This window comes from Paraphaeosphaeria sporulosa (genome assembly GCF_001642045.1).
Source record: "Paraphaeosphaeria sporulosa strain AP3s5-JAC2a unplaced genomic scaffold CC84scaffold_1, whole genome shotgun sequence".
In the NCBI taxonomy this organism is placed as follows: Eukaryota; Fungi; Ascomycota; class Dothideomycetes; order Pleosporales; family Didymosphaeriaceae; genus Paraphaeosphaeria; species Paraphaeosphaeria sporulosa.
The window spans coordinates 2809201-2835413 of NW_017253360.1; the positions used below are offsets into that span (position 1 = coordinate 2809201).

Here is a 26213-nt window from a genome sequence, read left to right on the forward strand (position 1 = left end):
AAGAATCGATCCGGGATTGGCCAATAGCGGGAGTCCGCCACCTGAAAGTCACGTGCGACGGCTTCGCCTGCATCGTGTGAACTAGTACGATTCAGGTCCAGTAGTGGAGTCTTGAGCCAGTGTCCACCATCGGACGATCTATAGACATATACTTTTAGATACGCGCCTGAGCACATTGCAGCATGGAGTCGCAGGCTTCGCTACACGCTCGCGCGGCTGCAGCTTCCTGAATGAAGCTGGAAGGGCAACAACGACCCTCTCCACCATTATACGTTGACTGCAAACTCCGTCCAAAGATGCTCTTGAACTCTGAGCCTTCTAACAGACTGCAGAGCACTCTCCTCTCTTACTCGTCAAACGTCCCAGTGCACCATCGCCAGTCTCTCTGCTCGCTATCTCACCTGCTACCCCTCAAGCCAACTCACTGCTCCACAGGAACTTCGCCAACGCTCCCTTGTTTCTCCTAATGGCTTTCAGTCGTCTTTCAGTTTCTTAGGAAGTAATTGATAGTCATATACTTACCTTTTACCCTTCTTGGTGTGGGCGTGACTGCCGTTGTGACCAGCCAGGTATCTCTAGCCCTGTGCTCCTTCCTTCTGGTCTGCTTCATCCTACCGCTCTCTTGGAGATATATTGAACCCCAGCGCACCAGCAGCCGTCGTTAAAATATTCAAAATTTTCGCATCGGTTCCAGATCGACATCAAGATGGACCTCCTGCATCGACTAACACGAACCTACACCGTCATACTCGCCGTGACCACCTCGATGGGCGCAGCCCAATCTTCATCGCCTCGTGCGAGCCATGGCCATGCTATCGACCCTGAGCTGTCCCTAGTCATGCAAGCGAATGCTCAGATCAGTCAAGCCACTGAACTCAAAGAGACATGGGCCTGGCTCGAGCATCTGAGCTCAAAACCAGCGTGCACTCAGCTCGCGACGTCAAAACTTACGATTGAATGTCAAATTCTTGACAACGCATCAGAATTTGCGAAAAGCTATCCAGATCAAGTTCTAGAAGACGTGCACAACGAATTCGCTCTCAAACTAGCCATTTGCGAGTTTGTTGGTGCTCAAGATCACTATTCAAAGGCACCTCCCACGTGTCAGGCATTTCTTCCGTCCCACGAAGCCTGCGTTAAACGATCTTGGTGGAGCAAGGCAGAAGTGATCACTGATGAGCTCTGTTACCCCAAGGCAACCAAGACAGATCTCCAGCAATGCCTCACAACGATGCAAGCGTTACCCCAAACCTGGACTTCCTACAGTAATGCAAGATATCGTGCTATGCACATCTGCCATCTCACCCGGCAGCACATCGAGACAGAACGGGCTATTCAGGTCCACAAAAACCTCACTCTTGTGGTAGCCAAGATGCACGAATCCGTCCAGCCCTTGGGGTCGAAGATGCAGTCTATGAACGATCAACTGAACACATTCTCTGACGATTTCCGCCGATCCCTCGAACAGTCTCAGCAGGCAGCTGATAAATTTACAACATTTGCGAACGACGCCCATAAGCAATATCATGACCAACTGATGGAGACTAACGAAGACCTTCGCAACCTGCGGTCAGGATTGGAAGCTTCGCAACACCATATCGATGAATATTATGCCGCGCTCCAATCTAGGCTGTATGAGAACTTCGAGACCTCAATTGCGAAGAACAACGAAGTCATGTCGCTGCAGCAAGTCGATTTCTTGGTTCAATTTTCTACAGGCATGGACGAGTTCTTCCAGGGAAAGGCCATGGAGCTTTCCAAACAGTTGAAGGCGCACAAGGAAGAGCTGCAGGAGTATCACACCAAGAACATACTAGCCCTACAACAACAGCACGAAACGACGGTAAAGAGTTTAGACATCCTAGGTACCGGGCTTTCCAGCACCAGCTCGGAAATTGACAGACTCAACGACAAGATCAGTTCCCTGAATAGCGATTTGAATGGCTCCATTGCCAAAATGGAGATCCTCAACGCGGGCCTGGGTAGCCTTGCTTCGGTGGCACAAACCGCAGGACGCCTGCTAGGAAGTTTCGAGACCTTCGTCACCTATTTCAGTCTTGGAGGCATCATTGTGGGACTATTGTTGTTCATTCGAAGTGTGTCTGGTGTACCCTTTGTTGATAAAGCGGCTCGTAAACTCATAACCTTAACACTCACATTGCTCGTCTTTAGCGCATCGGCTTACGCTATCGCACGGCGCCTCCCTATGTCCTTCGACCTGGACACGTTGGAGATGCTTCACGAAGCGTAAGTCCTTGCTCCTCCTCCCATTGAATCTAGCTAATCAAACTCCAGGCTGCTCAAGAGCACTGCATGTATTGTGCTGACCACCGGTGCATGGCTTCTCATGACCAAATATGCAGCCAGCAATATCAAATGCCGGTCTATGACGAACTTGATTCGTAAAAAGCTATTCCTTCAGCAAAGTGCTCCACAGGACCAGCTCATTCCAGCGTTGAACCTTCCTCCGAACGACTCGGTCCCAACACTGCCGACCTCTTTTGATACGCTGAATCAACCTTTACGTTCGGCTCCTGCGCCCGCACCCGCATTTGTCGCAAACTTGTCGTTTTCAAAGGAAGCCCAAGAAGACAAGGACCTGCGGGATCGGTTCATGAACTTCCAACGGGCTTCTACCGTCCTCTAGAAACCCGACTCGATGGCGCCTTCCATCGTCTCGATAAGGTTGGAATCGCTGATACACGCGCTTGTCGCACAATGTCCAAGGTTCTTTGAAGCCTTTGACGTTCGAGAAACTTGACATATCACGGCACGAACCTCTTACTTATCCCCGGAGATATCCTTTCTCGCTAGATGAAGGATCTCGGTTCGTTCTCCGAGTCTTTCTTTACTGCTATTTCGCTACTCGCTAGGGTCATCGCCATCTTACCCCCATTCTATAGCTGTACTCTGCCATTTCCCCACCGTCAGGCGTTCGCGGGACTACTTAGTTTCCAATGCTTCATTCTAAATCAGCATTTTTGGGTGAGCGAACCCTCTTCATGTTCCAAGGGGACACACTATTTCCGTCATCTTAGCCAGTTCAAAGCACATGTCAATGACGTTTTCTTTTCGCTCCACCTCAAGCTTCTCCATGTCTACAAGTGGCGGTGGGAGGATCATCTTCAGATGAGTCTCTTCAAGGTGGCGAAGCAACGTTCGCTCTGTGTATTCTTTGTGGTGTGAAAGTGTCATCTTCTCCCAGGCTTTGCGAGGACACATAACGTTAGATTGGAACCAATGTATTTCGTATGCCAACTTCGACACGCATGCGTCTACACAATGCAGTGAAAAAATGATACCCATTTCTACGTACAAATTGCAACAGTGCAATCTTCCATGCCGATTCTCCTAGCGCAGACCCATAGACCTATAGCTCTGCTACTCGACTCATCCATGAACGAAAACTATGGTGCCAAAAACCAAAAGGGCATAAACAGAATCCAGAAGCTGCAACTATGTGAGACCGATGACCAGGGGGAATATGATGCAGCTGGTATGAGTGGAATAAGCGCCAAGATACGCCTCGAACGTCCGTCTGTCTGCAAACCGATGAGAAGACAAGAGAAAGGAGGGTCATATAGCCAACTGGTGCGAAGCGATCACCTAAATATCCTCCATGTTGCCGGCTGCTTCATCTTCGTCGCCAGACTCGTAGCTGCCAACGGAGCTCATCTCATCATCGTCATCGTTGTCCTTGTCCGAGTCTTCTGATGTGTCTTTCGAAGCATATTTTTGTACGTATTCTGCCATCCATTAGACTTTGTTCCCGCGCTTGTCTCCAACTATCCACGTACCCTTGACTTTCGCGTCGTAGCTCTTCGGTTCCCTCATCAGTAAGGCGGCGGCTTCTCCGTTCAGGGGATCGGTCGGGTTGGGGTATCGGAGGAGTTGCGGGAGGAAGACTTCGAAGATATTGATCATGTCGTACATTGGTGACCATGTCTGGTTGATAACGTCCAAACAGACCGACCCTGATCTGCATAACGGTGAGTGACTGCTCCTCCCAATATTGTAGCATCTTTATGGGCTACTCACAGCTCGTCGATGTTGGGATGGAATATCCGGTTCACGAAACCGATACTGGGGCTCTTGTACGGGTACTGATCGGGCAGCTCAACGTGAATCTTCCAAAGACCGCCTTCAAAAGGTGCTGCTTTCGTTAGCCGCATTCATAAGCCTATGTTTCCTGCGACGCACTCTCTACTGGGCCCTTGAACCTGACATAGAACTCTTGCCTATTGTTTGTCAGCGTTCATGCGACGCATCGGTGTTGGGACGGCTGGCGGCGAAACGCACACTGCGATGTTGTCAGCTAGGTAGGGAGGTAGAGAGACGAAGACAAGCCTACTGTTGTCGTTGACTAAGGTAACCTCATAGTCGCTCATCAGCCTGCTGCGTATCAGTCGCTATCCGAGAGTGAGGCGAGAGCAGTGAGCGGCGTACATCCTAGTCATTCATTAGCATGCGACTGCAGGCCCTGGAAGGTGTGACAACCTACTTCATGACCTGCACGAGAGAAAGGCGAATCGTCAGCACACCAGACATCTTGACCAGGCGGTATACAGCTGGGATGACCTACATCCGTCTCGATCCTTCTCTTAGGACTGCTCATGGCGAGAAATGACAACGCCAGGCGTCTGTGAAGGTTGTATGAAATACGAGGGCCGTCGGAGGCTTTGGGGGGTCGTGTCGGACGCGCTGGGTCGGACGCGCGGGCGGCAAGCGGAGGTGGAGGGGAGCTTCCGCGGGGCAATCGACACCACGGAGGGGCTGGTTTGCTGCGTCTGCAGTTGGTTTGTAGGCAGGGTTATGGGGCAACGCCACTGGCAGATGTGAAGAGGGGTGCAGTGGGCAAGTACGGGCTATGACTGTGAGCACTGTGGTAAGAATGGAGCAGCAGGTGATGTAGGAGACTGGGGTGGCCAGGAACGACGTTGTCAAGTGTCCAGGGTAGTCACGCTCGCGGCGCCGGCTATTGCCGACAGACGGCGATTCGGCGCCACTGCGGACGCTGCAGTGACATGCATCTTGTGCGCCGCATTCGGTCTGAGTGGACTATGAAATGTGATAACAAGAGCAGGAGGACGTCATTGTGGTAGAACATTGTGGCAGAGCTGATTGCCTCATTGGGATGGATGCTGAAGCACGTTGAACCCCGAAGCACGAGCGTCCATTTCGCTTCCCCCCATGCCCCCTCTTCTGAAGATGACCAACGGCGATATAGGGTCGGGTCAAGATGGCGGATATTCCCAGTGCACATGTGTAGTCTAAGTCACTCTGCCGTCAACATTTGATAGTCCGACTTGCGAGGACTCAACAGCCTTGAACTTGACAAGATGCTCACCTGCATCGCGGAATCGCAACCCCTCGACTATGTGTTTGGCATGCAGCCCAAAGTACTCCCGAGGTACTGACATGTCTGTCATTCTTCGCGAGGGGCTGGCCTTTGTCTGTCGGAGTCCTTCAACAAGCCGGCGTCGCTCGCTCGCCGTAGTTCGGCCAATTTACCTTGCAACGAGCAAAGTAGCCATCGTGTGTGGATTCAAGGAGCACGCCAGGGACCATGCGAGTAGTCCAGCCTGTGGCTGTCCCTGGACAGCAGCATCGCTGCCCGCCCTGGTTCACGGTAGGGCTGAGTTGTACCGCAGCCAGACAGTGGTAGCACCCCCTGCCGACGCGCTAAGCGCAACCGACAGACCTCGGCCTCGCTTCGCTTGGTACGTCCGCTCCACCAGAAAGCTCGAGTATACTGATGTCTACTGCGCAAAAACCATCACAGCTTGAATAAAAGCGCCGCCCCGGCCCAAGCCATGGCTTTCCTCCGAAGTCTCCTCTCCTCACCCGGAATCCCACCATAGTCCCCGATTCGGAAATTCCCGACCCCGCCACGACCACACCCCGCTGTCGCGTGCCGCCGTGAACATGCACACCATAAGGATGGCGCTGAGGAGAGCGGGTCGTCCCGCTGCCTTGCCGTCGTCGATGTTGTCGCGGACTGCACTGCCCATGGTCGCCGTCCGCTGGAGCTCGCACTCTCCACTGGGCACGCCGCCCGCCAATGCCCGCAAGCCTGTCACCATCAATACGCTCCAGAGCCTCTACCGGAAGAACGAGCCCATTACCATGATCACCGCGCACGACTTCCCAAGCGCACACGTCGCCGACCACGCCGGCATGGACATGATACTGGTGGGAGATAGCTTGGCCATGGTCGCGCTGGGCATGGAGGACACCAGCGAGGTCCTGATGGAGGAGATGCTGTTGCACTGTCGGTCCGTGGCCCGCGCGACCAAGGGGGCTTTCACAGTACGTTCTATATCTCCAGCACCCCTCAATCCATATTAACACGCGCAAAGGTCGGTGACCTTCCGATGGGCACCTACGAGATCAGCCCCGAGCAAGCCCTAGCCTCCGCCATCCGCATGGTCAAAGAAGGCCGCGTCAAGTCCGTCAAGCTGGAAGGCGGCAAAGAAATGGCGCCTACCATCTCCAAGATCACATCTGCCGGCATCCCCGTCCTCGCCCATGTCGGGCTCACACCCCAGCGCCAGAATGCGCTTGGAGGTTTCCGCGTCCAAGGGAAGAGCACCGCCTCAGCACTCAACCTGCTCGAAGACGCAAAAGCTGTGCAGGAGGCCGGCGCATATGCCGTCGTGCTTGAAGCGGTTCCTGCTGAGGTCGCTGCTTTGGTGACTAGAAAGCTTAGTATTCCTACGATTGGTATCGGCGCGGGCAATGGTTGCTCGGGCCAGGTGCTGGTGCAGACAGACATGATGGGCAACTTCCCGCCCGGACGCTTCTTGCCCAAGTTTGTGAAGCAGTACGGCAACGTCTGGGCGGAGGCCATGAGGGCGATGCAAGAGTACAAAGCCGAAGTGAAGAGTAGAGCGTACCCGGCCCCAGAGCACACGTATCCTATGTCACAAGAGGTGTTTTCCGAGTTCGAACGGCAGATTGAGGACACGGGGGAAGAGGCTTCAGCCCAGCCGAAGCAGGGAAAGCTCAAAGTACCCAAGGCGTTCGATGAGCTGCCCAACATTCCTTCGTAGCACTTTGCCAGCATGGGGGAAATCTTTTCTTTTGAGTTTGTCGTTGAGCATTTAAAATACCCGCACTTCTCAGCAGCTATAGCTCTGTTCAGCGTTCCGCCATGTAGCTTTGGCATTTCACGGATTGTGTAGAACATGATTATATTTTGGTCTCCCAACATGAAGTCATATCATTCGGTTTCCCTTTCCTCGCCATTCCACAGTGACAACTTGCTAGTGCAAGCGTAGCTCTTCCATCACCGCAGCACGAGCTGCCCGTCCCTTCGTTTCGCGTAGTCGTTGATGTCGTTCCCATCAGTCCCTCAACCTCCAAGCCCGTCCACCATTCCCCCTTCCGAAGGCCATCTCCCCCGCCCCAACCGCACATCACCCAAACGCCTGACTCAACGCATACCCCACATACAGCTCCTCCTTCTGCCCCTGCTTAAAGCACTGCACACATCAGCCCCATCCCCAGGACAAAAAGGCACAACTCACCCTCCAAAGATTCTCCACACTCTCATCCAGCGCGGGGCTGAACACGTTCCCAATGTAGCAGAACACGCTCTCATGCGGCTTCAGCTTCAGCTTGTTCCGTATCTGCCGGACGACGACTTCGAAGCGGTTCGACGCCGTCATCATGAAGACCATGGTGGACATGCGGGGCGCGGACCCGATGGCGACGAGGTGGATGCGGACTTGTCGGCTTAGCGGATGGCATGGATGCAGGATGTGAGTCCGGATTTTGAGGAGAGAGGTGTGCGAGAGGTGCACGTGGTGCACGTGAGACACGTGCAGGGCTGCTGAAGTCCAACGCACCTTTCTGAACATGTACCTTCCCGTCCGTTGCCAGCGCTTCTTTCGCGTCCACGGGTAGCGTCGTCAGCATGGTTGACGCCGCCATGGTGAGTGGCGCTTCGGGCGCGGCATCGTCTGATAATGCTGGCGACGCTGGGTGTGCGGGTGATTGTGGTCGAGACATGGGGTTTGGAGCGGCGACGAAAGACAGACTGGTAATGTTACTCGAAGAACTCACTACACAATGGTGCAGGGAGTTAAGGCAGGGTTGCTTTAAACCATGAAAAGAGTGAACGGCGTTGGCGCGAGAGCAGAACAGTTCAGAATGGCAAGAGAAGCTGGGACGAAGTTCAACTGCCTGACCAACCAGAGCCCCGCATCTCAAGTAAACCCAGCCTTCGAGCGCAGTTACATCTTCATTCACAATCGATCGCATGGTAAGACAATGTTGATCTGCACTCCCGCATTGATACATATCTATATCTAATACGATAGCGATAAATGAGGTGTACCCAGCACGCAATGACAACCTTCCTCTCCAAGGATATATCCACAATTCAGACAACGCCTAACGCTCGACAGACGCTCGCCCTTGAGCATGTCAACTACTAGACGGCTCAACAAAGGGAAGTGGGATGCAGTAGGTATATACAACGATCCATGCATCGTAGCCACCCTACGGGAATTCGGACAATGCCGCTTAGGAAAAAACCAACAAGCCATGCCCCGGTATAGGAAGGAAAATGCGCCTCAAGAAATGCTGCAGGCCGCCGAAATGCTGGGTAACGGGTATTCGCAAATAAAACGATCCTTGCGCCAGAAGGCTGCGAGAAGTGAATAGAAGGGTCGAACGAAATTAGTCGTGCGTGTTATGCCGTGTCGTGGTTTATGTCTGAGGCAATGCGGGTGTGTCTTCGTGTACGTCTGTCGTCTTCGAAATCATTCACGGATAAGCTGGGCGAGAAGCTGGTCAAGCTCCATCCAGTTATCGGTCGTTACTGCAAACTTGCGATGCTTGCGTGAGACAACGTGCTACATATCCAGTTAGCCAATCCACCGTGCACGTAGACATAGGAATATACATACCTCATCAAAATCATTGAACTTCTCCCGGCAGTTCTCGCAGTAGCCGGGTTTGAGCTCCTTTTCAACAGGCTTCTTGCGACGCATCGCTACAGCCTTCCGGAGTTTGCGTTCCTCGTCAGTGTCCTCACGGACATGCTCGAGGGACTCTTGGGCTTTGCGTTTTGCGGCGCGTGTGGGTTGGGAGTGCTCCTGGTTCAGTGCTGCTCGTAGCGAAGCATCGCCTACAGTAGACGAGTTGGCGCTGTTCACAGATGGTCCGCTGTTCCTCTCCAACACCTTTCGCTTCAACTGATTGACCTCTTTACTGTTCCCAGCACGGGCACCTGGCGCTGCAGCGGTCGACGAGATCATCTGAGACTTAATGGCGGACGTGATGTTCGATTGGTGCAGACCAGAAGCAACAGGTTCGCCGCCAATGAATCGTGGCATGGCGCGAAGACTAGCCTGAGCACTGCCGAACATGGGGGGAACACCATCTCGTGTGGTTTGGAGAGCCTTCGGCGCACCGGTAGACTCGGTGTTGTCTTCCTTTCCTGGGACGGCAGGGATGGTGTTGCGACATGCGAGGTTGGGGTTTTCTGCCAAAGCACGTTTCTCATCCAGCGCGGCAGTAACAGCCCGGGTGCGTGGAGCAGCGTTGGCCATCCTTCGCGCGTGTCGTGCGTCTTGCTCCTCCATTTGTTGCCTACGAACGGCTTCGCGATCCTCGATAAAGGGGCACTTGTAGTTTCCAGAGACACGGAACTGGGGCCATTTACCATCTTCCTTCTTCGGGACCTTGGTATATTCGCGGACCATAACGGGGCGGGTCAGCTCATCCATGTCGTGGATGTAAATGTAGAACCCGCGGAGGGGAATCATGTCCTGCGCTGCAACGGTGTAGTCGCGGTCCGTCGGCCGAGTAAGCTTCTCTTGCTCCAACAACTTCTGCAGGTCACGGCGGGCGGTGGGCTGCTGTGCAAGTACCACATTGCGGTACTGCGTAACGTCCTCCCCAGTAGCAGTATTGAACATGGTATCAAGCATACGCTGAAGTTTGTCGAGCGCCCATATCTTCATTCCCAGGTCCTTGGCCTTGTGCAGTATGTCTCCACCACCGGTCCTCTGGGTCTCGAGGGCATTGTCAAAAACTGACTTCTTGGATTCAAGCTGAGCTGGGTTGACGGTGCCCTTAGCAGCGGTCGAGGAGCTGGACGAATCGAATTCGGGGCCGAGGGCGCGAGCTGTGATGACGTGGGTGACTTCGCGGGAGAAGAACTTGGCTTCACGCTGGAGAAACATTAGCAACGTAGGATGTGTAATGGGACTGGGTACATACAGAGCCTAGGATCTGTGCCTGCCGGGAGATCTTGGACTTGATGTCCTCGGGAACACTCTCGAACCAGAAGACGAACTGCGGGAAGAGTTTTCTATAGTGCCGTTGCCAATTGCGGATGGTCTCGAGGTTGCTGGCAGTCACCTCGGGGCCGCGCGTGTTGGGTCGAGCGGCCCTGGGCGCAACCTTCTGCTCGACCTTGTGCTCGCGTGCCGCCTCGAGTTTCTTGGTGAGGGCAGTCGGTGGAGCAGCGCTGCGGCGGACGAGCCCAGAGCGACGGGCGTCTGCATCGTCGGTCTCGACCATGAGCTTTTTTGCAGGCGGCTGGCCGTAGCTGAGGTCGCGTTGCTCGCTGGCGTGCGAGCGCTGGCGCTTGCCGCCAATGGCAGCAGCACGCATTGGCGAATTTGTGGCATTTTGAAGGTTGGCGAGGGGAACGCGACGGCTGGCCATGACGTCTGCAACCTGGGGCGAGGGAGGGACAGCTACTGCTGCCATGCGTAGAGCAGGAAGGCTGGGTGGAGGGCGCGTGGGAGCTGCGGGCGGAGGGGCAGGGTAGAGTTGGTTTCCTAGCTCTGGACGCGACGGGAACGGGCACGTCTGTTCTGGCTAGCAACGCGCAGCAGCCATGCCGGCGTGGTCGAGCGGAGGAGAGGGTCTGTGGAAGCCGTCGGGCGCGATTGAGTGAGCGGCGGGCGGGTGGCAGGGCTGGGGCAGCTCTGTCTTGGACCGGATGGGAGCGAGTTTGTTGTGGCTGGCAATGCACTCGACCAAGACGCGAAGAGCTGCGGGACCGTGCTCGAGCTAGTGCGCGATGCCTGCCCCAGCAACGGATCCTTGCCGCGCAGAATAACAAGGTGGGGGCCCTTCTTGTTTGTGCGCCCTGGGGCGAGCGTGTTGCGTGCCTGCGTGCCTGCGTGCCTGCGAGCGTGGTGATGCCTCTGAGAATCCTGTTGCGAGCCTCCGCCTCGACGGAGCTTTCGCGTCCACGGTAGTGCCGCATGCGAACCGTGGAAGTGACGCAGCTAGAGCGCGCCATCCTTCCAGAAACGCGTACTACCGACGCATCTCACACTCCGCCTGTCGTCACCCGAGATATTCGCATTGTTTGCTGCGACCACGGGTGCCTTTGCTTGTTCCATAGCGCTGCCTCGAGTGAGTCCGACGTCGCGACTTACTCAGACTTTCTTCTTGTTGGGCCTGGCTAATTCCTGAGATGTTTGTGTTGGTGGCAGGCGCGTTTCTATGTCAACAGCCTCTCCACAGCCGTGGTAGTGACACAACGCGGCACCTATTCCTCACATGTATGTATCGAGGTCAAGGCCAGCTGCGATCGACCGGGTTGTGTATCCTGGCGTAATTCGTGCATGTACACGTTTATCATTTCGTGGCCCCGCATTCTATCCAGTATGTACATGCTGACACGAAGGTCTATCAAGACAGCTCCAATTGTTCGACAGCTCCAAAACACGGAGGTAGGTAGCTTCTGCAGAGAAAAGTCTGAGTGCCAGTCCAGGGCTCGCGACTCGCCAGAGCCATGACCGTTCGAAGATCAGTCTGAACGGTTGCACGATGGTTATCTTGAAGACAAGCCAGAGACAGCACGTGGCCCAGATGAGACCCCACGCTCCCCTATCACACGTTCGGAGAACATTCACTCATTACTAGCGTTCACCCGCACCTTCTCTTTGCCTTTATATAGTCACAGTTCTGTTTCCTAGACACCCCGACACCGCCCGACTACCCGTGTTTTGTCCTCTACCTCCACAGCCCCACGTAAACATGGCACACTCAACCCCTAGATACGACTCATACCGCCCCGACGGCCAAACCAGCCGCCTGAACACCGATCTACGAAGAGGCGGTGCCTGGACGCCAGGCCTCTCGACCGCGTCTCACGCCCAAACCAACAGCCGCACAGTCCGACACGACACCCCTACCATCCCCCAGAGCATAGAAGTCAACGAAGACGACCGCCCCAAAGTACCCCAGATATACCATCGCGAGATCGACCGTCTGATCGGACGCACCGTCCGCGCCTACCGCCTCGTCATCAACTACCAGCGCGATTGCTCTGGCGGCCACCGCTGGATGCCCGAGCATATCGAAATGATCCATGAAGCAGGTAAGAAGATTCAGACTGATAGGGAGGCGCTGGAAAGCCTGCGCTTGGGCCTGGTACGTGGGGATGACGCTGCTGTGGTTGGTCAGGTCCGTGATGCTGCGCACGCGCTTCGCGATTACTGTGAGGAGATCCAAGAGCTGGTTCAGGTTCACGAACGAGTGCCTGTGTTCAATGGTAAGAAATTGGAATGGTGCGGACAAGGTCGCTCTGTGAGGATGCAGTTCCGAGATGCTCTCGGGGAAAGGCGCGACATGGGGGGTATTCAACGGGTCGGCGGTCATGTGCGGCACGAGCCCCCTGTGAAACAGCTTGACGCTAGCCCTCGCACTCAGCCGGATAGGTATGATGGTAGTGGACGAAGGGGCTTCTTCGCTTCCGACACATGGCGACCGACCTGAGCATAGCTGAGCCTGTTTCATGCTGCGACCTTCCACATTCCTCAAAGTAGACCAAGTACACCGAATGCTGGGGTCTTCACAGACACCCAGACATAGGAGCGACGATAGATCTCCTGCAGTGGGAGTTGTCGTAATTATATCAGCTACATGCCGCAGGCAACAGCTGTTCTTCATCTCCATCATCTCTATGATTTGTACCCCGATCACGCATTCCTTTACTCTATGGTTAGCACTGGACTCTATCATGTACGCTAACTTGGCGATGGTGCTTACTGAGTTCACGATAGAAGACAAGTTCCTGTAGGGTCTGGCTGTGGGAGAATGACTATAATCTTCGCTGCCTAACCTTAGCATTCTATATAGGTCTGGAATGTTTTGTTTTTATATAGACTCTGTCCTGAAATTCGCCATGTTACATTCCTTTAGGACTACATTCCTTTAGGAAGGTAAAGCTATCATAGGACGGGTTAATCGGTGTTGCTATCCTTCACACGTGACCCGGATTACCCGTCTGAAGAGGTAGCGTTAATTCCCGCAAGCTGCTTTGACTAGCGGCCATAGGTTCGCCCAGGTGTACTGGCAGTGGATGAACATCATGGTGCATGAAAACTCCTCGAGGGTGACAGCTCAATTAAACAGGAAACAAGAAACACACATTTGAATCAATCGTCTCAGTTTGCACGACTATCGCCGCCCCAAATCGCGAGCTCGCTTCTCGCTGTGCTCCTCGCTCCTCGGTCGTTCCTTTCATTGCGGAGTGCAAAAGAAAGGACCATCTTTCGACGCTCCGCGATAAGCGCACGGCAACATCCGTGCCACAATTAGTACCTGAGGCTTTCCTGCTGCTATGTGGTCAGCATTTGACCCCCGACTTTGGCGTTCCGCATCGGGCAAGGTAGGCTGAGCAAGGCGCCCCGTTGACTGCGATACGAGCGAGGGGGTGTGAGGTTGGGATCGCACATAACGATGCCGGAATGCGAGATTGAGCTGTGCTGAGTAAGAGCGAGGCAGATTTGTGTAAGAGCGAGGCAAATTTGTGTAAGGAGGGAGCATAGTAAGGGGGACCTGACAGATTAGTCTTCGCAGAGCATACAGTATGTTGGTTTTGTGAAGGCGGTTGTAATGCGATGAAGCATAGTTGATGTTAAAAGATCATCTTGCACGATCTAGTTTTCTGGTCCTCCTCCGTTGGGTATGCCTGGTGATGTTGATTGACTCCAAACGCCTTGTGTCCTGATGCATGCATGCCCACCCATGTTGAAGGAACCCAAGCAAAGCTCCTTGCCTTCACCTTCATCTCATCGAATCATTGAGGAGAGGGAAAATACAGAGTACAAATACAGATGTGTCGCGCAAAGGAAAAGAAAGACAAGAAACCGGTCCCTGTCGACAGCTTCTCCCAATGGATGAGAAATGCGTCATGATAGCTACCCTGCCAATGCGGCGATGACTTTGCGATCGCCTGGAAATCGCCCTATCGAAGGACAATCTTCGAGAACCTGTTTGGAACAGTTTTCATCGCTTCGTTCCAGGCATCTTCATGGATCCGGCCTACGGCCACTCGTCGTGCGAAGGCCTCCTGGAAGGAACCATCGTCGAGTGTCTTGGCTTCAAATTCCTGGATCAGCATGACATTGTACATCTTCCACTCGCCATCGTTATTGTAATCCTCCGGGTCGCCAATCTCTTCTTCCTTTAAAAACCGGCCGTCCTTCCAGATTGGGATACCAGAGGGGTGTGAGATGTTGTTTGAGCTCTTGCTAAACGTTGATGGGACGCGACGGTTGACGGAGAGCAATATGTAATGGAGTTTTCCGTCTTGCTGATGCGCGACGATTTTTTTCTTATAGTCCATGAGAACACCACAGGGGCGATCTTGAGAATCTATGAGTCCAGTACAGAGCAGTGGCTGTTTCTCTTCATCGTAGATCTGTTCCATCTTGAAAGCACTTGCGTCGACCTTTTGTGCAGTGAAGCGTAGAGTGTCACTTTGGACTTTCGGAGGTTCACTGGCCAAGAGCTGCAGACCCGCGGTAGGATACTCAATCCGAGGGCGTTGCGTTGATATCGGGTCAAGCTTGAGAGACATGGCTCGGTTCATGATCGTGTATCGCTCGCATCCAGACTCGGGTCCAAGTACGAACGAGGTGATTTTGGATTTGAAGAACACAGGTGCTTCTCCACGCCTTCTGACGTCGGGACAACTGGAGGGGTCGAAAGGGAAGTTCACAGCGCCATTCCAAGCTGTCCAACTCCAGGAAGGCTCTGATGACTCTGTGACAGACTTTCTAGTCATCTCTCCTGCTGGGCACCATAGTAATGCGATGTCGAACAACGCTTCCGGGAGGTCGTTGATGAATCGTCCGCCCTCAACTTCGCAGATCGTTTTTTGTATCTTGGAAAGTTCTTCTGCTGGGAAGTTTGAATTTCCAGAAACTTGGTTTGTGATGAGTCTGTTGTACTTTTGGAAAGCGTCGAACCAGCCTTCTACTTCTTTGAAATCCTCTCTCTTTAACGGAAGATTGTCTTCCCCGGCGGCTGAGTTGATAGAAGCTGATCTCGATCTCTTTAGATGTCTGATCCATTTTCCAGGGGACTTTGATGAGATGGAGCGAATTGAGCGGGAAGTTGAACTGCTCCGTGATCTTGACGGCTCCAGAGGAGAGAGCCATCCGCCGGAATTTCCCGTTGAGGGGCGATCAGGGTGAGGAGATTTGCTGTTTCCTCGTGGTCGCGGAAATATGCTCGTGACCGTAGAGAGACTTAAGCGTGGCCGAAGATATGGCGAAGAACCCCGCGAAGGTGGGGGGTCGGTAGACATGACGAGCAGCGACATAAGTAGAAAGAATCAACGGAATCCTTTATATGCGACCGATCGCAAGAGTAAGTGTTGCCGTGGAAAGCTACCAAAATGTGACGGCCGATGTAAAGCGTTGGTGAGACAGCAAGAGGCTCGGTGAGTGAGAACGTGATGGGTGAATCTGCGAAGTGCGCGGTGACTGTCAAATAGCACGGTTACCGCGTCGCCGCCCGATGCGACTGCGCCTCGCCGTTGAAAGCCTCGAATATTGCCGAAGAGATCACGCTGATGGGGCAGCGCAAGGACGAGTTCGATGTTCGAAGGAGGCTGAGCACGGCCCAGGGTTTTTCAGGGCAAGTCTGGCCAACGATCGGGCCCCTGCATCACTAGAGCGACAAAGTCATCATTAGCATCCTCGTACGTGGTATGTTCCGTTGCAGGCATGCCTTGCGTTGGAAGCTTCGTAAGTACGTCCGCACCATCGGCCTTTGCAAAATGAGTCGGACAAGAACGAGTCATGCGGCAGCTATGCAGTCAAAGACAGCGAGCTCAAAGAGCAGGTGGCGCTTTCAGCAGGAGACAATGAAGCTGTCGATGTTGCAGGTCTCAGAAAAGGGCCGGGCCCATTGCTCTATGGATGAGGTGACGACTGATCGATTCGACGTGGGGCAAAGCGCCGTCGCGCGCTTGACAACGCGCGCGCCAGCAAAGCTTCAACGCTCGCCCAGTGATGGAGTGCCTCGGCAAGAGTGGACTCGGAAGCTGGTGGCTGAGGCTGGCTGTTGAACACGATAGGGCATACGAAGACACTCAAATTCCACACAAGTTGCCCTTCTCAACGAGCGTGGCGAGGATGGGTGTGGCGAGTGCTGTGGCTGAGGCACCCGCTAGAGACAAATAAGGTTGAGGGTGGGGCCAACACAGTCACATGATCATGCATCGAGCGCGGGGTGGCCGGACGCGAAGTTGCTAGGCAGCGCTGGCTGCGCGTCCAGCAGGTGCGGCTTGAAAACCCCGCTACGTCCAAACACTGTGCGATTTCCTGTGAAGCTGAGCGTACGCAAGCCGACCAATCCACCATGTCTGGCTACGAAGGCGAGTTCCAATGCACTGCTCTCGGCAGCTGAACATCCCGACTACGGACTGACAATCCACGCAGTCGAACACAACATCCCCACCAAGGAAGACAAGCCCGAGCAGCCTGCGCGCAGACCCGATCTCAGCACCTTCTTCTCCACGCTGGAATTGGTCGACACGTCCGATCCGCAAGCACACCACAATGTCCACGCGTTACCCCAGCCCGAGAACGTGGCGGCGGCGTTTAGGTTGCTAGCCAACGCTTTCGATATGATGCGCGGACGACCAGCGGACGAGCGAGGCGACAGCACCACTGGCGGTGACGATCTTCTCGCCAGCATGATTGAGCAGCTGCGGCAGCACGCGGATGACCCTCCATCCGAGTTGAAGGGCGTCCCAGATAGCTTCTTGGATGAGCTGGAGCGTGTGCCGAACAAGTCGCTGAAGCCGAGTGATACCTGTCCGATATGTGTAAATCCATTTCTTGAGGGTATGTGCATAATCATGCAAGGCTACGTCCTATTGTGGCTAATTTGTCTCCCCACAGATCAGTATCCGTTGGTGGTAGAGCTTCCCTGCCACCCAGATCATCGCTTCGATCTTGATTGCATTAAGCCCTGGCTCAAGCTAAACTCAACATGTCCACTTGATCGTAAGGAGCTTCTGAAGAAAAAAAAGCCATCCCCGCCTCCAGCGGACGACGAGGAGGAAGATTACGATGATATGTATGCCTGAAGAGCTAGGCCAAATAAGATCGAATATATGTCAGAACCGGAAGACATCGGTGGCTTACATGTGAAGGGAGCCGACTTCCGTGCACCCTTCGTATGCACCGCCAATTCGACGGTACGGCCCAATCACTCTGACTGCATTGACTCCAACTCCATCCCAACATTTGCCGCTGCAACATACAGCCAGCGGACATGAGATCACTTCGGCAGACCAGTACTTCATACGTAGCACATACGCCGTGAGGGAACAAGGACGTCTGCGAACCAATTTGAGCAAGCGCATACGTCCAGTCACCCGAGTGACCGCAGCACTTGTCCGAATTAGTCCACAAATCGTTCCACACTCCACTGGCCAGCAGTGCAGTTCGTCAGACACCGCTGACAATTGTCGCTGCTATCATGTTGAATCTGCTTATGCAAACTAGGCCGAAATCAATACTACAAGCTCACAAATATTTACAATGGTATTGTGTGTGTGTATGTTGTGACTTTTTGTGTGTCAGAAAAGAGCTCCACTCAATTCCGAACGGCCTGTCTAGTTCTCTCGTGGGATCTCATGCCACCAGATTTGTCAAAGTGTCGTGGGATACCTTTGTCAACCACGGGTAAGCAAGAGCGCGATTGCTTGTACCCGCTTTTGCTGTGCGGAGGCGGAACAACCATTCTCACTCGGCCTTGCGTGATGGCGGCGAGTCTGCAGCTAGTTCCAGAAGAAGCACGCTTTCTATGTGTGTCTTATCAAAGACAAATGCTGCAAGCTGAAGTCATCCGGCGAACTCCATTTGGATTTGTCTTGTTCACACTGTGATTACAGAGAGTTGCTTGTTGTGTAGTCCTGGCGTAGCGGCGCGGATGCAGACCGGATGCAAGGTCACGGTCACGTTCACGCCGACTACGTTTAGGTAATCCATCGATAATTGTGGGCAGAAAGTCCGCAATCTCTCGGTCGACTCTTGGATTCGCTGTCGCCTCCACGGAGTTCGAACAATCGAACATCCGAGGCAGCGCCTGCTTACAAAGAGGCGCAACCTCGCGGCGCAAAGGGGTCGCCGCTGCTCGCATTGTCGCGATACATTCATAAACGAAAAGCAACTTCGCGCTTCGCAGTCCCTTAACTGCGAAGTCGGGCAGATAAAATATCTTGAGGGAGCTAAGCTGGTACTTGGGTGCGGCATCTTGCAGTCAGAAGCCCGTCGCACGCGGCCCAAAAAACTCGGCCGAAAAGGACCGGGTTGAGCTTACGTCCAGACGGTTGCCGCCAACGGCATCCCCACACTATGAAAGTAGTCCCTGTCCCGTTCCTGTGTATGCTCCGGTCGACACTCGCTTGAACGTTGGGAACAGATAGATGAGCGTGCTGGTTGTCTCTGGTCCTTTCGACATGGACTATGGTAGTACAACCAGTACCGAGGCGACTAGGAAAAGGCCGTCAAGTCGCCTGCGCGCCTGTTGGGAGTGTAAGATGACCCTCCGCATTCCAGTTCTTGTGTTGATCGTTCCATGACACTAACTTGGTTCTGGCAGGCAAGAAGAGAAAATTACAGAGCGCTTGCGAGAAGAGCGAGTCGTCTACCACTTTAGCTATTGGTCCTCTGGACAGTTTCGCTCCAGACGGTGAGGATCACGCCTGCCAGCTCCACATTGGTGAACGGCTTGGCAAGCTGGAACAACTATTCGAGAAGTTCGTGTGTCGCAAAGCTCCCAACATCACCTTGAACATTGCTTCGTCGCAAGACTCTTCGCGAACAGCTGTATCAACGCAGTTCGACGAAAAGCCTTTCAAACTCACCGGGCTTCCGCCCTTACCGAAAAGCGACGGCCAAAGTCTCGCAGACGGCATAGTCAGTATTCAGTGCTGGTATACTTGTCCCCGCCGTACTAACTCGCTTTCAGCTAGGAACACGTACTTGGTCGTCGGCTCCGAGTATCAGGACTCTCGTCGAGAAAGAAGACGGGCAAACATCATCAGATCCTGTTCACAGGGCATTGGTAGCTTTGCTTCCTTCGCAACATGATGCCGACGTTATATTCGAGTCCTCGAACGGGTGGATGATTATGGGCGGCATGTATCGGCCCTCAAAAGACCTCTTCGTGGATCAAGATCCGGAGTCGTATGCCTTGTGCATGGCATCAATTGCGAAGGAGCGTGCCATTATCGTAGCACGGACACTGCTACATTTAGCAGCTTGTCTCTGCGCCTTACCGCCCGACTTCAACACCTCGCGGTTACGCAATATCTGGAACCTCGAAGCTACCATGGACAACTATGTTACTACCGTCACTTCGCTGGTCACCTCGTCGGATGAGCTGTTACTCACCCTACCCGGACTTGAGACGCTGCTCCTGCTGTCTGTATACCACGTGAACGTTGCCAACCTCAGACAAGGTTGGCTCCTTGTTAGGAGAGCTATGAATCTGGCACACCTGATGGGCTTCCATCGCATCGTCCAAGCCAGACAAATTCCCCAGATTGAATCGATAGAGTCGTCGGTATCAGTGTGGTGTTGTCTAGTCGACTTCGACAGGATCCTCGGCCTACATCTACGCCTTCCGTTCGCCTCGGACGATTATCCTATCCCAGAAGACGACGCATCTCATCGCGTTCACCGCGCTCGGCTCACATCCATATCCCGACAGGTCGCCGAGCTTGATCACGAAGTCACCTCTCAGTCATACGTGCAGGCACTAGCACTCGACGAGAAGCTCGAGTCCATGATGAAAGAGCAACCGAAGGATTTCTGGGACGTGCCCAACGTGCCACCCACCGCCCGGACAGCCGAGTCATACGACGTGCTGGAGCGCTTGATGGTCCAGATGTGGCACTTCGAACTCAAGATCTTCATCCACCTCCCGTTTCTCCTGCGTGCACCGCAAGAGAGCCGCTACGAATACTCGAAAGTCGCCGCCCTCCAAGCTAGTCGCAACGTCGTGATGAGGTGGTTCGCCCTCCGCAACGCCGGCATCACGCAAGCATGCTGCCGCTTTGCCGAACTCAGCGTCTTCATTGCCGCCATGACGCTCACGCTCGACATCCTCATCGACATGGCCACCAAAGAAAAGTCAGAAGTACAAAAGGCAAAAGGCAGCGACTTCGCCATGATATGCCGGGTCATCTCCGAGATGGAGAAACTCGGCAAGGCCAGCACCCGCGAGCGCATGGCCATGCGCAGCGCAGTCGTGCTGAAAAAGATCCTGTCCTCGCTGGACCCCAGCAAGCAGACGCTGGGTAAGGCCAGGCTGACGGTGCCGTACTTTGGCACTATCGAGCTGGATTACAAGAAGCTGCCTGTTCGGCCGGCCTTCGATTTGGACTCGGGCACAGCGAAGAAGCTGAGCTCGAATGGGACGGCTGATCATATTCCGGTGTTTTCTTTTGTAGCCAACGCGCTGTGGCCTACTACTAACGAGTATAACAATCCCGAGATGGACTTTGACATTATTCTCTTTGACGGGCTGCAGGATCTGGACGTGGATGGAAATTGGGTGTTTTAATTAGCGTTACTCGCTTTTCCTTTGTGTACGGAAGGATGGAATGGGAAGGCGGCGTTTGGGATGTTGTCAAGGCTAGCATCGTAGCGTTGTTTTAGGTTTGATACCTGGATATGGTTTCAAGTCCCGTGTGGGACGGGAGTTCGGCACTGCTTTCAATACCAGAGTTAAGTATCTTGCTGGAACTAAGGATGTTCATTCGATGACGATGACGCTCTTCCTTTCTCTAGACGAAAGAGTATGAGAAAATCAACATTGCTCCAGTGCCTCACTCGATGTGTCCTTCGTGAGAGTGCGAGTGACCAAGTCTTGTTGCTCTGTTGATATCGTGTGTTGATCATCGATACGAGTGCCCAGCATTGCCAGCGACGCGGTAACACTAGGTGGTGACTAGTGCCCATGGGTGCGCGCATGCGCTCGATCGTGGTCCCTCCAATGTCGTAGCGAGACGTGGACGGTATGTCGGAAGTCTCTTTCGGAGACGGCCGCGCGGTTGTTCGTGCGGTGAGTCGCCGGGGTGAATGGGTCTCTAGACGCGCCACCCTAAAGCGGAAGGGGCGCCGCGCTGATGGCGATCACAGCCGCTTGCAACTCCGTGCGACAGAGGGCTAGCCCTTCCTCCAGGCACACGACCACGACACGCTTGCTGCCAGGCCGTCGCGGCAAACTTGTCGACACTGCAGCGCTGCAGCCGTCCCTCACCCCGTTGCGCGCCCCCCGTTTCATGCCCGCGACCCTGCGACGTCAAGACTGCCTCGTAGGAAGCGAGCTGGCTGACTCTCTCGACCTCGAGCCGGAGCACGCCATGGAGGACCGAAGCCACCAGCTCGAGCGCGCGCGCGACCACTCCGCCGACGTAGAACCTGCGCCGGTGTCTGTCTTCGGCAAGGGCGACGCTGCGGCCATGCAGGACGGTATAGGCGCCCTCGAGTCCACCCACGGCCACGGCCCGTTGCTGAGTCCCTTCGAGGCTATCTTCACTACGTACCCGCCCGTCCTGGCCTCGCTCCTCGCCCAGATCTCGACGGCTACGCTCCTCGACTTGTACCACACGTCGAGACACCTCCGCGACTTCCTCAAGCTGTACCCCCTCGCCTGGAAGACGCTGTCGTTCCGGTTGCCACAGCCCGCCGTCGCCATGGGCTCGCCTGGGAACGAGACACCCGACGGCCGAGAGCGCCAGTCGAGGCCCTACGCGTTCGATGCGCTGTTGAAGCAGATCATAGGCCCACATGGGGCGTGCTTGACCAGCCTGGATCTCTGCAACACCGCCGTCTCGGGGACGGCGCTTAGCATGCAGGTTCTGGGGCCGCGGAGCAATACTCTTAGGTGGGTGCTTTTCCGTCAAGTCGGGCACTGTACGGTACATTCTGGGAGCTCAAGCGATCAGAGTCGACGTCCATCGCTGCGCTCGACATGTACGAACTCTGCCATAGTGCGCATGCTAACTCGGTGTACACACAGACATTTGTCGGTACGGGGCTGTAAGAATGTTTCGATTAAGTATCACATCGTCCCTTTCCTGGAGCCGTTCACAATGGATCAAATGCCGGATTCAGCGGTAGAACTTGCCTTGAAGAGCCTCTATACGTACCGCTGTCGGCACCACCGTAGACGACCATACCTTCCGCAGTCTCTTACGCGACGAGACTCCGACTCCGACCCCACACATCAGTTGATCGAGATATGCCATAAACTTGGCATATGGACAGATACGGCGTGGTGCCCAACGCCAGGAGGCCGTTGTTATCGGAGGAAAGATTACCATGCAGGACGAGCAGGACCGCAAAATGGCGAAGTTTGGGTGCCGTATGACCGCTTATGGCGTTCAAGTAATCGGATTGGGCCCGCGGACGGTGTTGGAGAAAAGCTAGGACAATCAGACGGGAGGCTATGGGAGATCTCTGAGACTGGCCAGGATGGCGAACCGTTGGGAACCGATAGTGGTGCTGTATCCAAGGGCGAGGGCAAGCACGTGCCAGCACACATGCGGCAGAGCCACAAGACTTTCGTCGAAAACCTCTATTGCGCGCAATGCAACGAGGAGATTCTTGAGCGATGCGAATCGTGCAGCGTTCGGATGCACTGCATGGGATGCCGAAAGACGCTTTGCGCCAGCTGCGCCTTCAACAAGCCTATACCTAGGAAGCGGGAAAAATCAAGGCAGTTTGCAAGCACGGCGTTCGGTTCTGGCTCCACAGTTGGCACCACTCTGAACCAAGCCTCAACCGGCTCCAACGTTTCGCTCCAAACCCCGAACCACCCTGCGCAGCCCCAGCAGGATGACCGCTTCTGGTGGGCTCCAGGGGCAACGCGGTCGCCCAATCTCATGAACGAGTCTTCTCAGGAGGACGAAGACTCTGATTCTGACGATGGCGGCAACCTCAATCAAGGTCTGCCAGTGCCACCTCCCAATCGCGACCCGCCGAAACTTAACATGCATTGGTGCTGCCTGGAACCTATATTTTCAGGCGGCGGCGGCATTGCTGTACTAGGGACTGGGCTGGGTGGCAGAGGAGCTGACAAGATACGAGCCGCACCGCTTCCGCGCACTAAGCAGTTCGAGGACCCGGATTTCTCAAATCAGCTTCGGCCAGTTGACTACATTCGAGAATTGAAGAACAATGGACTTTACGAATATGTCCTCGGCGAGGACGTTGACCTTCTAACCTACCTAAAGCAGCCCAGTCTGGAGCTGCAGGCCCAGACATGCCCCCGAGGTCTCTGTCAGGACTGCTACAGGAGTTTCCGTTGGAAAGTCACGTGCCGAACATGCAAAAACCCTATCTGCAAAGAGCACGACTTTAGGGGTCTGAAGTTCCGCAAATGTGGCTATCGAGACATGGTCACCGAACGTGAACATGTCAGAGCGCATACGGAACCACCACGACTCATCATACCTGAATTCAACCCCACTAAAAACGCTCAACGACTCCCTACTGGACCTCCTTCCTTTAGTCAATCCTCATCGTCTCTGATTACTGAGCTTGACATGGGCGACCAAACACCTATGTCACAGTCTCAGATCCTCGTCCCTCACGTACCGCCCTCTTCCGTAGAGATGTCCGCCGCCAATTCCGTTGCATCTCATGTGTCCAATTTCGACCCGACCTCAAACGCCGTTCCCGTGCCATTTGTTCCAGTAAGCTCCTCGAGGCCGCGATCCCTCAGTACCTCAGGTGTTCGCAGCCGGAACCTAGCGTTCGCGTCAAACTCAGCACGGGTTGGCATTCCTAGTTCCATAACCAATCCTCTTCCACTGCCCTGTCATCCCCGTCACCCCGTTCAATGGGAGGGCTGCGGAGCCTATTTCTGTCAGTATCCTAGGCCTGTAGGGGACAACAGACCACAGTGCCCCACTTTGCTCAAGGAGTGTACTGAGTGTGCCGTACTCGTGTGTGATGTAAGTCAACCCTCGCCCGCTCGAACGGATAACTAGAACACGTTAGGTTTCTGATAGAATTGACGCTGACCCTTCATAGCAATGCAACTTGGCGAATCCCACCTGCACCTGCACGTATTGCACAGTGAATTTTCACTGTCCAACATGCTCTCGCAAACCAGATGTTAGGGCAAAATGCCGCTATGAAATGGAGACTCAGGCAAAACTCGCAGAGGAAAGACGCGCACGCGAAAGGATGGAGAAGGAGAGGAGAGGACGAACTCAAGCTGACGAGTTAGCTGGAGCTGTCTTCGAATTTTTCAAGTCACTGTACACTCACGATGATGTTGACGAAGATGACGGACCGAGCATCACCCACCAGGAGAACGTTGACATCGCCAGCCAAAGTACCATTGTCAACACGACCAGCAATCAACTATCGAGCCCAGACTCGATCACCGTTACGACAGTTTTTGGTGTGCATGAGGAGCCTTCCAATGTCACGGTCATCTCTGGGCCGTCTACGTTTCCGAACCACTACTCACATGCATCTGAAGAGGCGGAGACATCTGATTTTGACGTTATGGATGAACTCATGCACGGAAGCCACGTTGTAACGCTGAACGAGGCAGACTTGGGTGCATTCTTGGCTGGCGGCGTCAATGCTCCTGACATCGATTCACTACTAGGCATCGACACGGATAGCAATATGAACGACGATGGCGACGATGCAGATATCGATACGGACGAATTCGATGCCGAAAGTGCGGTAATCGATGAGTTCTTCGATGACGGTGGACTGACGCCAACTATGACCACCCACGCATCGAACCTGTAGTGTTCGTTATCACGTCGCAACAATCAACCGACAAGATGCCGTGTTGCCAGGCGCCCCAGATTGGCATGGTACACCGAAACTGGAGCTGAGCGCGGTTCAAACCAGATAAGTATTACGAGGCAAACCAGGATGATTCCTGGACTACACTATGATCAGAACGAATTGTCGAACTATGCAGAAGATCCAAAAAGATACACAGACTGCGACACCTAATATATGAAGATACCCCAGCAGCCACGGAGGCGGAGACCCACAGATTGAGCAGTTGGGTACGCATAGTATATAGCACACCTTCAGCACGATTTTCTAACACTTACACCTTTTTCCCAAGGCTTGAATTGCTTGCATCCTCTTTCAGCGTTATTCAGTGAGCATAGCCGATTTTGTTTTTGGTTGGACACGGAGCATAGCATAGTATGGACTGGCAGATTGTAACAGCCGCTGAGGGCTGGTTTTGACAAGGTAGATATACTTGTACAGGAAGGCTGGCGGACTGACATTGCATACTCGGTCTTGGTATCTGTCAGCGCCCTTTGATAGAAGGAAAAGATTCTACTTCGGTCCTCCCCACCCTCAGTCGTCTCGTCTCTTCACAATCCATCCCCTTGATATGCCTCCGCGGAGCGGGAACAATGCAGTGATGCCACTTCATATCCGCCTCCTTATGCCCCACCGTCTGCGCTTCAGACCGCCGGAACAAATGCCCCACCGTCTAAGGCAACGTCGCATATGTCCAAGATGCGTTGAGGAATAAGGGGTGGTAAGACGTATTGGTTGTAACCCTCCAGGTCCGCGACGTGTAGCTCGTTGGGCTAGATGCAAATCATAGGACCATATTTCTTGTGCATCTCTGGGAGGCGCTTGATCAGGCCTGGCGTGCAGATGTCACAGTATGCGCTGTAGAGATGTGTAGCGGCTGCGAGCTTGGGGCCGGGCAAGTTCCGGAGGGGATGGGAAAAGAGACGTTATTTTATCTTCAGGAAGACATAGGCGACGGTAGCTGCGAAGACGTATACCGGTTTTGGGGATATAAGCATCACTTCGAAGGTGTCGTCCTACAGGTACCTGAATCAAGGAACGTGAGCAGTTTTCTGGCGTTTCAAGGTGAGAAGACGAGAAGAAGGCTGAGGAGAGACATAAAGG

The 26213-nt window shown here is 54.1% G+C and overlaps 11 protein-coding genes across 11 annotated transcripts; 7 read left to right on the plus strand and 4 right to left on the minus strand.

Annotated features, from left to right (window-relative positions):
- Window positions 1-706: 706 nt before the first annotated feature.
- Window positions 707-2251, plus strand: CC84DRAFT_1170939 (uncharacterized protein; the record flags this gene model as incomplete). Its single annotated transcript, XM_018179883.1, has 1 exon — window positions 707-2251. One exon carries the CDS (start codon window positions 707-709, stop codon window positions 2249-2251), a length of 1545 nt encoding a protein of 514 aa, XP_018042519.1.
- Window positions 2252-2746: 495 nt separating this feature from the next.
- Window positions 2747-3403, plus strand: CC84DRAFT_69556 (uncharacterized protein). The gene has a single exon (XM_018187094.1). The coding sequence runs from the start codon at window positions 2815-2817 to the stop codon at window positions 3184-3186; it is 372 nt and encodes a 123-aa protein (XP_018042520.1). The 5' UTR covers window positions 2747-2814; the 3' UTR covers window positions 3187-3403.
- Window positions 3254-5041, minus strand: CC84DRAFT_1159511 (uncharacterized protein). Its single transcript, XM_018177253.1, has 8 exons — window positions 4583-5041; window positions 4502-4509; window positions 4466-4468; window positions 4352-4392; window positions 4201-4239; window positions 4039-4153; window positions 3798-3979; window positions 3254-3746 (listed from the first exon to the last, which is right to left on the minus strand). The coding sequence occupies exons 1-8, from the start codon at window positions 4613-4615 to the stop codon at window positions 3607-3609; spliced, it is 561 nt and encodes a 186-aa protein (XP_018042521.1). The 5' UTR covers window positions 4616-5041; the 3' UTR covers window positions 3254-3606.
- Window positions 5042-5630: 589 nt separating this feature from the next.
- On the plus strand, window positions 5631-7174 carry CC84DRAFT_1159512 (uncharacterized protein). Its single transcript, XM_018177254.1, has 2 exons — window positions 5631-6309; window positions 6360-7174. The coding sequence occupies exons 1-2, from the start codon at window positions 5941-5943 to the stop codon at window positions 7050-7052; spliced, it is 1062 nt and encodes a 353-aa protein (XP_018042522.1). The 5' UTR covers window positions 5631-5940; the 3' UTR covers window positions 7053-7174.
- Window positions 7175-7185: 11 nt separating this feature from the next.
- CC84DRAFT_1159513 (putative autophagy protein Apg12) lies at window positions 7186-8153 on the minus strand. The gene is made up of 3 exons (XM_018177255.1): window positions 7851-8153; window positions 7530-7729; window positions 7186-7484 (listed from the first exon to the last, which is right to left on the minus strand). The coding sequence occupies exons 1-3, from the start codon at window positions 7933-7935 to the stop codon at window positions 7419-7421; spliced, it is 351 nt and encodes a 116-aa protein (XP_018042523.1). The 5' UTR covers window positions 7936-8153; the 3' UTR covers window positions 7186-7418.
- Window positions 8154-8768: 615 nt separating this feature from the next.
- On the minus strand, window positions 8769-10683 carry CC84DRAFT_1170943 (uncharacterized protein; the record flags this gene model as incomplete). Its single annotated transcript, XM_018179884.1, has 3 exons — window positions 8769-8861; window positions 8916-10184; window positions 10234-10683. 3 exons carry the CDS (start codon window positions 10681-10683, stop codon window positions 8769-8771), a joined length of 1812 nt encoding a protein of 603 aa, XP_018042524.1.
- A 992-nt stretch (window positions 10684-11675) lies between these two features.
- On the plus strand, window positions 11676-13249 carry CC84DRAFT_71191 (uncharacterized protein). The gene is made up of 2 exons (XM_018187131.1): window positions 11676-12978; window positions 13041-13249. Exon 1 carries the CDS (start codon window positions 12013-12015, stop codon window positions 12751-12753), a length of 741 nt encoding a protein of 246 aa, XP_018042525.1. The 5' UTR covers window positions 11676-12012; the 3' UTR covers window positions 12754-12978; window positions 13041-13249.
- A 978-nt stretch (window positions 13250-14227) lies between these two features.
- Window positions 14228-15574, minus strand: CC84DRAFT_1170945 (uncharacterized protein; the record flags this gene model as incomplete). The annotated part of the gene is made up of 1 exon (XM_018179885.1): window positions 14228-15574. The coding sequence occupies one exon, from the start codon at window positions 15572-15574 to the stop codon at window positions 14228-14230; it is 1347 nt and encodes a 448-aa protein (XP_018042526.1).
- A 912-nt stretch (window positions 15575-16486) lies between these two features.
- CC84DRAFT_69937 (uncharacterized protein) lies at window positions 16487-17392 on the plus strand. The gene is made up of 3 exons (XM_018187097.1): window positions 16487-16648; window positions 16713-17120; window positions 17178-17392. The coding sequence occupies exons 1-3, from the start codon at window positions 16633-16635 to the stop codon at window positions 17363-17365; spliced, it is 612 nt and encodes a 203-aa protein (XP_018042527.1). The 5' UTR covers window positions 16487-16632; the 3' UTR covers window positions 17366-17392.
- A 944-nt stretch (window positions 17393-18336) lies between these two features.
- Window positions 18337-20937, plus strand: CC84DRAFT_1159516 (uncharacterized protein). The gene is made up of 3 exons (XM_018177256.1): window positions 18337-18818; window positions 18886-19202; window positions 19255-20937. Exons 1-3 carry the CDS (start codon window positions 18743-18745, stop codon window positions 20851-20853), a joined length of 1992 nt encoding a protein of 663 aa, XP_018042528.1. The 5' UTR covers window positions 18337-18742; the 3' UTR covers window positions 20854-20937.
- Window positions 20938-21754: 817 nt separating this feature from the next.
- On the plus strand, window positions 21755-25070 carry CC84DRAFT_1078101 (uncharacterized protein; the record flags this gene model as incomplete). The annotated part of the gene is made up of 3 exons (XM_018173786.1): window positions 21755-22179; window positions 22315-24253; window positions 24333-25070. 3 exons carry the CDS (start codon window positions 21755-21757, stop codon window positions 25068-25070), a joined length of 3102 nt encoding a protein of 1033 aa, XP_018042529.1.
- Window positions 25071-26213: the final 1143 nt, after the last annotated feature.

Bases quoted from the DNA above. Each gene is read 5' to 3' on its own strand.
- CC84DRAFT_1159511 (XM_018177253.1), bottom strand. From the start codon at position 4,615: ATGAGCAGTCCTAAGAGAAGGATCGAGACGGAT. The intron at 4,154-4,200 runs GTGCGTCGCAGG...TAACGAAAGCAG, and splicing joins GTTCAAGGGCCCAGTAGAGA to CACCTTTTGAAGGCGGTCTT. The intron at 3,980-4,038 runs GTGAGTAGCCCA...ACCGTTATGCAG, and splicing joins CATCCCAACATCGACGAGCT to ATCAGGGTCGGTCTGTTTGG.
- CC84DRAFT_1159513 (XM_018177255.1), bottom strand. From the start codon at position 7,935: ATGGCGGCGTCAACCATGCTGACGACGCTACCCGTGGACGCGAAAGAA. The intron at 7,730-7,850 runs GTGCGTTGGACT...TAAGCCGACAAG, and splicing joins GAAGGTACATGTTCAGAAAG to TCCGCATCCACCTCGTCGCC. The intron at 7,485-7,529 runs GTGAGTTGTGCC...TGATGTGTGCAG, and splicing joins GTGTGGAGAATCTTTGGAGG to TGCTTTAAGCAGGGGCAGAA.
- CC84DRAFT_1159512 (XM_018177254.1), top strand. From the start codon at position 5,941: ATGGCGCTGAGGAGAGCGGGTCGTCCCGCTGCCTTGCCGTCGTCGATG. The intron at 6,310-6,359 runs GTACGTTCTATA...ACACGCGCAAAG, and splicing joins CGACCAAGGGGGCTTTCACA to GTCGGTGACCTTCCGATGGG.
- CC84DRAFT_69556 (XM_018187094.1), top strand. From the start codon at position 2,815: ATGAAGGATCTCGGTTCGTTCTCCGAGTCTTTCTTTACTGCTATTTCG.
- CC84DRAFT_69937 (XM_018187097.1), top strand. The intron at 17,121-17,177 runs GTATGTGCATAA...GTCTCCCCACAG, and splicing joins TGTAAATCCATTTCTTGAGG to ATCAGTATCCGTTGGTGGTA.
- CC84DRAFT_1159516 (XM_018177256.1), top strand. From the start codon at position 18,743: ATGGACTATGGTAGTACAACCAGTACCGAGGCGACTAGGAAAAGGCCG. The intron at 18,819-18,885 runs GTAAGATGACCC...TGGTTCTGGCAG, and splicing joins CCTGCGCGCCTGTTGGGAGT to GCAAGAAGAGAAAATTACAG. The intron at 19,203-19,254 runs GTCAGTATTCAG...ACTCGCTTTCAG, and splicing joins AAAGTCTCGCAGACGGCATA to CTAGGAACACGTACTTGGTC.
- CC84DRAFT_71191 (XM_018187131.1), top strand. From the start codon at position 12,013: ATGGCACACTCAACCCCTAGATACGACTCATACCGCCCCGACGGCCAA.